The following is an 11,930-nucleotide window of genomic DNA, read 5'->3' on the forward strand; positions in this document are numbered from 1 at the left end:
GCATCAGTTTGCCCACCAGGCTGTTACCAAGAAGTAGATCGACATTAAAATAGGCTTACCTGCTGTACGTTTCCTAATTTTTTTTTCCTCATGGAATTCTCTCTCTCTCTCCACACATGAAACATGAATCATAAGATACTTTTCTTATACATTCGAAGTGTATTTCCAAAATATCTTGCTCTGTTGCACCCTGTGGTAAAATTCAGGAAAAAGCCTCCTAAAAGTAATTACACATAAAAATGGGTTGTCATGACTCACTACTGCAGAAATAAAGCGGTACACGATGAAGCTGAAGGGGCATGAAACATAAGAGGCGCCTAGGAAAACCCCACATCAGGGCACTGAAATGCCTTACCTGGATGATAACTGACCCAGCACAACACACTGGTAGGGAACTAGAGAGAAACATGGCTATAAACATGGGGTAAACTTCCAAAAACCATCCCAAGCAGTTGTGATGAAACAGGACATCATGGACCACCATCCGTAAGGCAAACTTTCACATTGAGTGTGCATAAACACACACCTGCAGTAAACTCTGGTCGACTACACTGCAAGCCAGCTATGAAAAACGGGCTTAAATACAAGGCACTATTAAGCAAAGATTAAAAGTGACTAGGACAGTGTTTAAAAGTGACAGAGTGACTAGGAAGGTGTTTCAGTGTATTGGAATAAACTTTTTAAAGGTCATACCGGCTGGTTTCATTAAATTCTCAAATGCCTCTCTTGCATCAACATGACTTAAGAACATTTTAAAAATTTCTTACATCAGTTCAAATTGTCAGTGCCCTTAACTGTGAATGATTCTATACAATAGAACTAAGAAAAATCTTACATTTAAAACCAATTGTGTTTGATATAGTATTGGTTACCACTTAAATTTTAATTTTATTTACATTTCATGACAAGTTGTAGTGCAAATGAAATTTAAAAGAATTACAGCTAGAAACAAAAGAAATTCAAAAGAATTTACATATCACACCCACTCCACTTTCTCAATTACTTTTAATCATTATTTCTACATAATTAATAACACTTGCAGTTTCCCATAACTTAGCTTTCTCACTGATGAACTGTACATTTCTCAGTTCTTGATGTAATGGCAGGCATACCATCTTGTAATTTTTCTCACCCCATTAAACCCAATCATGTTCATAAGGCATACCTTTCACCAATTTCACCCATTAGATTCTAAACACTCTCTCCGCCTATTTCCGACCTCCCAACGGATTTCTGATAGTTGACCCAATGTTTTTTTTCAGATGTCACAATAACACAGAATAAGATATGATGATCAAACCAAGTTGTTTCTTCATTTTCTGTTGTGTGGTTTGGTCACCAGTCATTTTTCTCAGATATATGATGGGAACCCTGTAATAGAACCTTATCAAGTTTGTCATGACTTTTTCCCTCTGAAACAGTGTTGCCACTCCATGTGAAGCTTATTCTCTCCAAGTGCACCAATATTTTCTTTGATTATTTTTTCCAAGATTTCTGCAAGTGATGTAGGTTAGCGACACTAGTCTTCCAGTCTCTCTCTTTCCAAAGACAGGGACTACAATTGCCCCTTTCCAGATTTTCAGGGGCTAACTAGTTTTTAATTTGACATTGAAAGCTCTAAAGCAACCATTCTCAACAGGATGGGGGGGAGGGGGGGACCATATCAACCCCTAGGGCATTTCCTCAAAATAATTCCAGGTCATCATTAGGTAAACACAGCTTTCATTGACAATAGAAAGGAGACAGATTCTGCCTTTGCTCTTGGTGGTCAAGTGAGAAAAATTAAATAATAATTACTCAAATACATTGACAAATTATTAGAATTAGGCTATTTAACCTACTAGTTATTTTGGGGTTTCTCAGAGCAGAGGTTGAGAAATGCTGCTCTAAAGGATAACAATTTATATATTCTCCTTTAGTACTGTTATGTACTAAAGGAGAATATGGTGCTATCTGCTCTTACACGGCTTACTGAACCAGTGGCTTGCTTTGCCCCCCCGTCAACTTCCTGGACATTCCAGGCAATTAATTCTATCATTACATCTATTGCATTCACCTTGAATTAACTCTTCCATTGAACTTCCTGTATATATGCCCTTGCCTTTCTGTAGTTACAGTATCTACAATTTTGGCCAAGTTCTGTTAAATGCAACATTCAGTTACATGAAGAAGTGGTAATGCCAACCCTTATATATGGTTGCACTGACGCTTGCTCGATACGAATGTGAAAAATCACAAGTTAAGAGTAGTAGAACTGGATGATCCAAGAAGCATGCGTAGAGTCGGATTAAGAAATGAAAAGATCAGAGGCGAGGAATACAAATGTTGATATATCGCAAGACTGAGTACACCAATATGGTTTACCCGTGATAACAGAATGGTTAATGGTAAACTGATGAGCCTAGTCAAGTTAATTTGAAGGTAGGGGAAGATAAAAGGAAGTGGTGGATATGGTGATGGTGTGGCCATCAGTTGTTCTATTCATCACCTTCATAATGTCTGGTACATCTATATTACTGACCCTCTTGGTATTGTCAAATAAAATTATATTTGGTAAACTATACTGATTTATTTTTATATTTAGGATTATTTCAAGGTTTTATTGTACCTAATGAAATAGTATTAAAATTAATGAAATTTTTTTGAATATTTTTTTACAATACAACATTTCTTAAATTTATTGACAAATTAAAATTAACAAACTATCAAACAAAATTTATATGGATACAAAGATATTACTTCTATAAAGCACATAATATGACAAATTACACGTTTGTACTGAGAACGCGAAGCGTTAATCTGCGTCACGCTCCCTTTTCGACTTCTTGCGTTTGTGTCTATGAGATGGTGATCGAGAACGAGATCTTGGATGTCGACTAGAGTGCCTGTGACGTGTTGGGGATCGACTTCGGGATCTATGGCCTCTTCGAGATCTGGAAAAATCATTTACCAATAAAAAAATATTCTGTTCACCTTTCCCCTCTTAACACTTTTTTTGCCCACTAATGATGCAGCATTGCGTCGTTCATTAAAATATTTCCTAAAAATCCGGGTTTGTGCAGAATGTCTGGTAAAAGGAGGGGATGGGGGGACACTACAAGTGCAAGACGTGTGATGTGCCATTGTGTCCTGCACCATGCTACAGCAAATACTATCGAAAGAAACAATTCTGGGCTGATAAGCAGTAATGCTTGCCCACCATCCACTCCACCTATAAAAAACATGGGTTGGCCCTTCAGGAAATGTTTTCCTGGAGCAGGTGGAGCGAATAAAACTAATGTTCAACCCACGTCGTGCTCCACAAACAACACTGGATTGGTAAGTACTGTCCAACAAATTTTAGTTTTTTGTATATTTTATATTGTGGTTTATAACTTATTGTATTCGCAATATTGTTCAATTAGCCCTTATGTGCACATGTCCATCTAAAGCATACTATTAGGAACAATTTCATACCAAAATGAGCGTTGCAACATGATTTACCATCACCATCTGTGTCATCCAACGTGTCTCTACCAAGTGATAATATAGGATAATTTTCTGGATTCAGTGACATGGATCGGATACAAGCAGCGTTGATGAACTGAGTACAAGCGGATGTGGTGTTACAAGGCGGGGGTTTTGCTGCCTCGGCAACACGCCAAGGCATGCAAGCGTCAGCGTATAACGTGGCTTGAGGACAAAGATGACAGTGAGCCCTCAACATCAGGTGTTCGTGGTAGGCTTATACTACGCAGAACAGCCTCATCTGGCATTCACAGTTCTAGCACAAGATGACAGAGCCGTGTTGTTGGCGCCCGTGCTGGTGTAGGCTGTGGTGTTGGCACCCGTGCTGGTGTAGGCTGTGGTGTTGGCACCCGTGCTGGTGTAGGCTGTGGTGTTGGCGCCCGTGCTGGTGTAGGCTGTGGTGTTGGCGCCCGTGCTGGTGTAGGCTGTGGTGTTGGCGCCCGTGCTGGTGTAGGCTGTGGTGTTGGCACCAAAACCAAAAACACTGGTGTACTTATGTTGGAGGATTGACAATTTTGTCCCCACAAATTTCCAGCATTTGTCAAGACCGATGTTGGTGTGATACCCTTATTCCCCTATACTGGTGATGATATAGCTGAAATTGATTATTTTATGGCATATTTCGATCAGCCATTCATGGACCATCTCATTGCAGAGATGAACCAATAGGCTCTACAACTCATTGCCTCTGGAATTTTACCTGCCTCTCGAATGACACGTTAGAAAGACAACTACTGAGGAAATGCGTGTGTTTTTAGCGTTGTGCATGATGATGAGGCATGTAGAAAAACACGTGATCCAGGATTATTGGAACAAAGACAGCTGGAAGGAAAAAAAACTTTAGTTCTGAATTAAACTCAAAACACATTCTCTTTACCTGTGTCTTTCTTCCTCAGGTTCAGAAGGTGCTGGTGGAGCACTAACAGATTCTTCTTCAAAGTAACCCGCTCCACCTGATACAGGTGTGACATTTTGGGGACCACCTCCAGGTCCCTCCCAATTATTCTGACCTGGCATTGGAGGTTGTCCACCAGGTCCCCATGGTGGAGGATTCTCAAATCCAGGACCTCCATAAAATGGAGTATCACCTGAATAATATGAATCCCCATATGGATTACCACCAAACCTGGAAATAATTATAAAATTAACATGTGGGATAAAAAAAAATTAAACAGAAATGCACTGAATAAAACATGAATAGATATTTTCTCATCTATTATTCTAAATTAGATAGGGTAAACAGGCACAAGGAAGCAATGAAGTGCAATAGAAGGCAAAGTAATTATCAAAAGAAAGTGCCACACTATAGTACTAGAGAAGTTTAATTCAAGGCTCTTATCTCCAGCAGTGGTATCCCTTGTAAAGTGTTCAATTCCTGCCAAGAGAACAGGCAAAGAAAACAAAATCCACTGCAAAGTTAAATTTTTTACATTTGGCACCAAAGGAGCTTTTTTATAGTTATGAATACTTACTATATTGCAATGCACTGTGACCAAAGTGTATATCATTCTTAAAACAAATTGAGGCTCTGTAATAAGTGAAGTAAATACTTAAGGCACCCAGAAATACAAACTCCATTATTTCTACTGTTATTTACGTTCAAGGCGATATAAAGCCAGTCTATCATTAGCCCCCCCTAATGCAGACTTTAGTGATCCCTAACAGTGCTCCGATTATCACACCTACACAGACTGAGGCCCATCTACTACCAAAAATACACAGGACAAAGCAGAATAAGCTACACATGCCAAAGTTTGCATGTTTGTATTATCTAATACACAACCTGTTCAATAATTACCTTTGAAGTAATAATGTGGGTATTTATAAATGTGAACACTAACATGATGTAACTAACGTGATGCATCTGATAAAAAAATCAGCAGGAGCCACAAGGAGGATTCCAACCCACACACTTCTTTATAAATATTATTCCTATATTAATAGATGTCAGCAATGTCTCGTATACCTTCACTCATCACTATATAACAACCCCCTTGTCACAAACAAAAAATATTGGCACATCTAAAGCTTATGTGGCATTATTACCGAATAACTTTATATAAGAACATAAGAACAAAGGTAGCTGCAGAAGGCCAATTGGCCCATACGAGGCAGCGCCTATCTATAACCACCCGCTATCTATATGCACCTACATCCTTCATAAATCAAGCTATTTGTGCATAGAGCAGTACTCTATAAAACCTAAAGACTTATAACAAATATGGGTGATGAATGGAGAGGGGCAAGGTATGTAGCGTGTAGTGACGAACACACACTGTAGTGTCAGTGCCATAAAAACAGCAATAGACATCAACACGGAAGTGTTACTTACTCCATATCATTGTAGCCCGGCTGGTTAGGTGGCAATGGTGGTGGAGGACCATTCATCATTACTTTATTGGAGTACTCTCGTCTGTCAGCTGTCATAACCTATTAAAAATATAATTAAATATGCAGTATATTTAAACCTCTTGAAAAAGATTAAAATATTACAAACAAAATGAGTAATACAAACAATGCATTAGAGCAAACATTATACCTACAGTATATCTTAACCCAACTTGGTTATCACAAAATACCTGAATTGTACTCGGTTTGTTAGGGTTGGAGGTTCCACCAATAACGTCAATCTGTCCCATTTTATTACGAGGAGGGGGTCCTGCCTTCGGCCTCTGAGCTCCAGCACCGCCGTATTTACTATTATCATTGACTATTGTCACTGGAATGCTGTTGGGAGCATTACCAAATGGCTGAAAAACAAAGTTTAAATTACTATACACAATTATTCAACAGTTACATTTATTATGAATTAATGAACAGTACTAAAATTACACATATCTCTAAAGAAAAATTTAAACTATTTGACACTACAGTAATTAATAAATTTGTAAGGCAATGTTTTATTTTAGTTTGACCAAAATATTATTCATAAATAATTAAACTCTGACATAGAAATATTATAAACCTACAGTCGTGTCAAATATCCTGTAGCTAACCTTGGTCACGCTAATTCCAAGACCAGTTAAACCGGCACCAGACTCGGAAATTCTCATCCTCTTCTGACGCTCGCAGTATTTGAACCAGGTCTCTTCATTAAAACCATAATTAAAATAATCTGAAATATCAGCTCCAGGTTTCCTAAAAATGGAAAAAAAAAAAAACTTAGCAATGCTTGTGGTATCTACATTACTGCAGCCAATTTTCACATGATAATCATACATTGTGTGTACTTTTAACACATCAGAGTGTATGCATCTACGTCAACCCATTGATGCCAATTTATCTAATATAGCCAAAATAGCAGCATACAGTATACACCAACTAAGTTTGGGGTTTGCCTTTGTGGAGACTAATTGGGTGTGTATGCTCTTATGCTCATCTTTTTACACTGTTGGTACTGATGATTTATCACCATGCAAACTCATGAATACTCAAATGTTTATGGCAAACTGTAAAACTTGTTTGCAAAAAAATAAGAAAAAACTACTACAAAGATTATATCATTGAGTAGAGGTTAATTCACAGCCTAGAACAATAATAATATAAAAAAGAGGTTTATTTTACACATTAGATAGTATTACCTCCATGGTTTATCCTCCAAATCAGCAAGGTTATATTCTGTCATAGGTACCCCATTAATTTTTCCCGGAGAAGTAAAATCATCATCCTTCAAGCCTGTGTTCGGTGCAGCCTGCAAAAACAATTATAAAATGTAAAAACTGCACAACATGAATACAGTACACCATTATACATTAACTATAACCTTGAAAACGAAGAAAAAATCATCTATCCACTTCTCTAATCTTAACGGTATAATACATTCTACTTCATTGAGCCAGTTTCTAAAATTTTCTAGGTAAAAAGCTATAATGTGATACAAATAAATATTGTCAACATAGCAAAGCCTTCGTACAAGTATACTGTATATACTGGTAATGCCAAAAGTGACTTTATTTAAAAAAAAAAAGCTAGTACAGTACTAATTGGTGACCACATTGCTATGACGAGCTGTTAACAAAATTGAGAACTGAAGCATAAACAATGCTAGTACTGTATGTATGTCAATTTTGCTGCAAGGCAGAGGGCAGTTTGTCTATAAGTTATCTTGAGACATTTTCAGTGGGAACCCTTAGTGAACAACAAGGTGATATCCTGACTAGCTCCCTCATTATTCATTACCATGATGCATAATCCTGTGTAATAAATCTCCAGTATATTACAGATGTGCATTACTAATGATACCTCAAGTTTAGAAAAAAAAAATTGAATAAAATGTCAGCAAGTCAATAAGTGTGGTGCCTCACTTCCAATATGAGAGGCAACATGGTACACAATGAAGCGTTGCAGATTGTACACAGAAAGCAGTTCGGAGGTTATTGGGATCGAGATGCAAAAGTTGTTTGACGACGTCAGCCATTTCAATATCTTGCTGGTCTTCAAGCAAAAGTTCTTTCTTTCCATTCCCCCATCATGTCAAGATAGCTTCGGTCCTTGCAGCCTAGCCTATTTTGAATTTTCCCCCATAATCGGGGAATGCATTTTTAACAATACAGCATTAGAACAAATTTAAGTTATCTTTTTCTATGCACAACAGAGTGGTCATAATAAACAGGTGCACAGTGCAGTGGTACACCAAAACTTAGATTTAGAAGATACTCTAATACAGTACTAAGATTAAGATAACTCGTTAACATACCTTAGGCTGGAACCTAGCCGAGTGAGGCGCTGTAGGAGCTTGTATGATATCTGGTTGTGTTTTGATAACACCAATGGTAATAGTGAGGTCATCATCATCACTACTGTCATCGTCGTCTCCTTTCTCGCCGGGCTCTTTTTCACCTTCCTTTTCTAAAAAAAAATATGAATACTTTGTACATGCAAATATCACCACAATCCCATTTTGTCTTTCACATACAGTATATGGTATTTTACACACAGTATAGTGAATGGTTATGGATATTACAAAACTATAAATGTCCATTTACAGTATTATATCTCATATACTGTATAGCATTCCTGAAAACAAGTACTACTAGATTCCATCAATCAACAGCAGTGCCCCACCTACTTCATAAAATTAGGTGTACAGTCCACACTTTTTCGAGTTCTTATTTACAGCACAAATATACTCGCTGCCATCTACCAAAACCCTTTCGCCCAACTTGGTTCCTTAGCTTCCTCACACAAATAATGTTCAATAATCCTCTACTCCTAACCTCAAAATTCCCTCCAATACATTCTTCAGCAGTCTACCAATGTCCATTCATCTACCACACACAAACCATCATGGTACAGCCTCCTTAGTCTTGCTGTTTATCAACTTCTGCACACTACATCTCTACATCACACTACATCTTTATAATACAGGTATATACTTTTTTTTCCAAATACACAAAGTCGTGTACATCCTTACAAGCTTTCTCACATGCCTTCTCTACAAGCTCTCACAATGCAAATGATTCATAAAACTTCCATTTAGAATCTGCTTTATCAACATTAACCAATTTTGTAATCTGTTGCCACATACTTTGCAGTTAGTAGCCTAATGCTTTTGCAATTCTTGCACATTATACATTTTCTAATTTTTATAATCAATCATATAATCGGTGCATTTTTTCCCAATTATCCAGCAAATTTACTACATTCATCCCATTCTACCATTTCTAAATATACCTTTCGATGCCTGTAGCCATCTTACATTACCTCTTCCATGTATATATCTGGCATTCTCTCTCGCACATCAGCAAAACTAAGTACAGCATATTGTCACACCTGTAAAACTAATGCTATTGTAAAGAAATCAAAAACAAAAAATAAAGATCTCGCTATCAATTATAATTAGCTATAATATAAATTGTTGACAAACCTTTATAAATATCCATAATTTATAAATATCAGCATTATGTAATCAAATTAAGACTTGGTGTGGAGGAGGGAGGAAACTCTTATTCAAATCAATTATGTGCTGCTCCCAAATATAGTAATGCATTGTAAAAATCATGGTATTCAGGCCAGACATATACCACACAGATGCTACAAGGTCATGTTTATGTACAGTACAGGTAAATAATGGTGTATGCCCTACCAGGATCTCAGAACTTAGGAACTGGGAGTCACCGGGGATTATCCCACCTCATCAGAATACTACACATTCCAAATTGCAAATCTTAATACATACCAAAATACTAATGTACAGTAAGTACTATAAATACTCTGCAACAATGTAGCAATATCTTAAGACTTAACAAACCTTTATCTCCTTTATCTTCTCCATCTTTCTCCTTTTCAGTTTCCCTACTGCCCTCTTCCACAGACATATCTCTGCTCTGCTCATTTTCCTGCAATAAGACCAAAATGATTTTAAAACTCGTGGAAAAAAGGATTAAAACTTTTGCTAGGTCACAGTTTTAACCAACATTTATAATCAGGAATATTATATTTTTTTTATATTACAATACAGTATTTAAAACTTTGAAATATTGATTAGCAGTTTCTAAATGAATTGTGTTGTTGAAATTTTGTTGAACGAAAAATTAAATTTCATTTAAAAATACAATATAAATGATATGACTATTCATAGCCGAGTGGATAGAGCTTCTGCCTCACACGCGTGGGGTTCATGGTTCAAGTCTCCTAGAGCCCAGGTGGATGAGCCGTATATATTGTTAGGTTAGGATTAGGTTGGGATGCATAAGCTTAGGTTATGCTGTTAGGTCTTTAAATACACTGATGAATTGTCTTCAGTATGTGATGATTTGTATCTGTTAGGTTGGGCTGTGAGGTAGACATTGGATAAGATTTTATTAGGTTTGAAATCTGTTGGTGAACCATCTTTGATACGACGTAATATGAATCCGTGTGAAAATCCACATATAATTTTATTGCACATCACCATAAAGTGCACTAATGTATTTGAAGAGTATAGAGAATTAGTACTGTTGATCCCACAATATATCAGCAGTCACAAGCAAGGCAATCATCTTTTGACTCATCTTAATGCCTCAGCAAATCAGTTACAGCTTCGTATTCCTAAATTAACTTCGACATTGTCCACCGTAATGAGTCTTGTACAGTTGACTTCGTCCTCAACTCCCAATCTGGAATCCTGGGTTCAATTCCCGGCCAGGATAAAATTGGTTGGATATGTTTCCTTTCACTTAATGCCTCTGTTCACCAAGCAATAAATAGGTACCTGGGAGCTAGGCAACTGTTGTGAGACTACATGCCAAGGAAGGCCAGTAGTTCGTCCTTAAGAGTGAATGTACTGCGATACACAGGCTTCCTGTCCCCGGAAAACACGAATTAAAACGTTACAAACAAGTCACCTATACCCACCCTACAGCTTGCCCTTCAGAACAGAACTGTAAAAGGGCTGAAAGATATTACGGGCTCACCATAGCCCGTGCTACATGAACACTTCGTTTTGAGTAGCTAAATCTAAAACAACAAGGGCTGAAAGAAGTCTAACCTTCCTGGCATCATCGGGGTCAGCCTCAGGTCTGTCATTTATCTCTCCGTCTTCCCTGGGGTCGTCCTTCTCGTCGCCATAGAGCCACTGGTCGTCATCCTGGACGTCGGCCATGTTAGTGGTGGCTCCGGCACCTCTGACGCCACAGGGAACCTCACTCTAAATATTTACGCTTTTCCAACCATCCTTTTCTCTCTTATATTACTAAACAAAAACGGTTTTATTTAATATAGGTCTGTTTATTTTTTATTTTCTCCTGGGGGACTATCATTGGATGAATATGATTCCACTTGGCGCTTGTATGTAATATGTCACTGACCTTAATTATAGATTTAGATTTAGATTTAGGATTTTTTTTTATTCAGATAAAGGTACATACATTGAGTTACATACATAATGTTGGATTTAAAGATAGAGATAGTTCATACAATACCTACAGCCACTAATACGCATAGCGTTTAGGTAAAGGTACTTAAAATTAAAATTAAAAAAAAAATAAAATGTTTATTCAGGTAAGGTACATACATACAAGAGATTTTACATATATTGATCGATTTATAGATAGAGCTAGTACATATATTTCTTGTATTTTCTTATTTATTTCTTATATTTTCTTATTTATTTCTTATATTTTCTTATCTATTTCTTATTTTTTATATGTACTTATATTTCCTTATCTGGCGTGAGGTATAATAATCTAATTCTATTCTATATTCTATTGTTTTATTATATTTATTTACTATAGTGTGTGGGGATGAGGATATTATATTTAAAGGCGTTTGGATGTGCGTTTTTCCTATCACCTAATGCATCTGTTCACCTGGCAATAAATGAGTTACAGGGAGTTAATCAACTGTTGTGGGGTTGCTTCTTAAGGGGGGGGGGAGGAAGGGAACTATTAGGAGAAAGCGCCAACCCATTACAACTATATAGCACTTGGAATGGACCAGGATAA

General features: G+C 37.1%; 1 protein-coding gene across 1 annotated transcript; it reads right to left on the bottom strand.

Annotated features, from left to right (window-relative positions):
- Nucleotides 1–2,544: 2,544 nt before the first annotated feature.
- LOC123771073 (pre-mRNA 3'-end-processing factor FIP1) lies at nt 2,545–11,133 on the bottom strand. Its single transcript, XM_045763382.2, has 9 exons — nt 10,976–11,133; nt 9,758–9,845; nt 8,204–8,355; nt 7,089–7,198; nt 6,504–6,645; nt 6,087–6,257; nt 5,840–5,937; nt 4,385–4,633; nt 2,545–2,933 (listed from the first exon to the last, which is right to left on the bottom strand). The coding sequence occupies exons 1-9, from the start codon at nt 11,087–11,089 to the stop codon at nt 2,795–2,797; spliced, it is 1,263 nt and encodes a 420-aa protein (XP_045619338.1). The 5' UTR covers nt 11,090–11,133; the 3' UTR covers nt 2,545–2,794.
- Between the last annotated feature and the right edge of the window lie 797 nt (nt 11,134–11,930).

The sequence above is a fragment of the Procambarus clarkii genome, chromosome 65 (genome assembly GCF_040958095.1).
Source record: "Procambarus clarkii isolate CNS0578487 chromosome 65, FALCON_Pclarkii_2.0, whole genome shotgun sequence".
In the NCBI taxonomy this organism is placed as follows: domain Eukaryota; kingdom Metazoa; phylum Arthropoda; class Malacostraca; order Decapoda; family Cambaridae; genus Procambarus; species Procambarus clarkii.

Excerpts from the sequence above, each read along its gene's own strand:
- LOC123771073 (XM_045763382.2), bottom strand. The coding sequence starts at position 11,089 with ATGGCCGACGTCCAGGATGACGACCAGTGGCTCTATGGCGACGAGAAG. Across the intron at positions 6,646-7,088 it reads TTGGAGGATAAACCATGGAG|GAAACCTGGAGCTGATATTT; the intron begins GTAATACTATCT and ends TTCCATTTTTAG. Across the intron at positions 6,258-6,503 it reads TTGGAATTAGCGTGACCAAG|CCATTTGGTAATGCTCCCAA; the intron begins GTTAGCTACAGG and ends TTTGTTTTTCAG.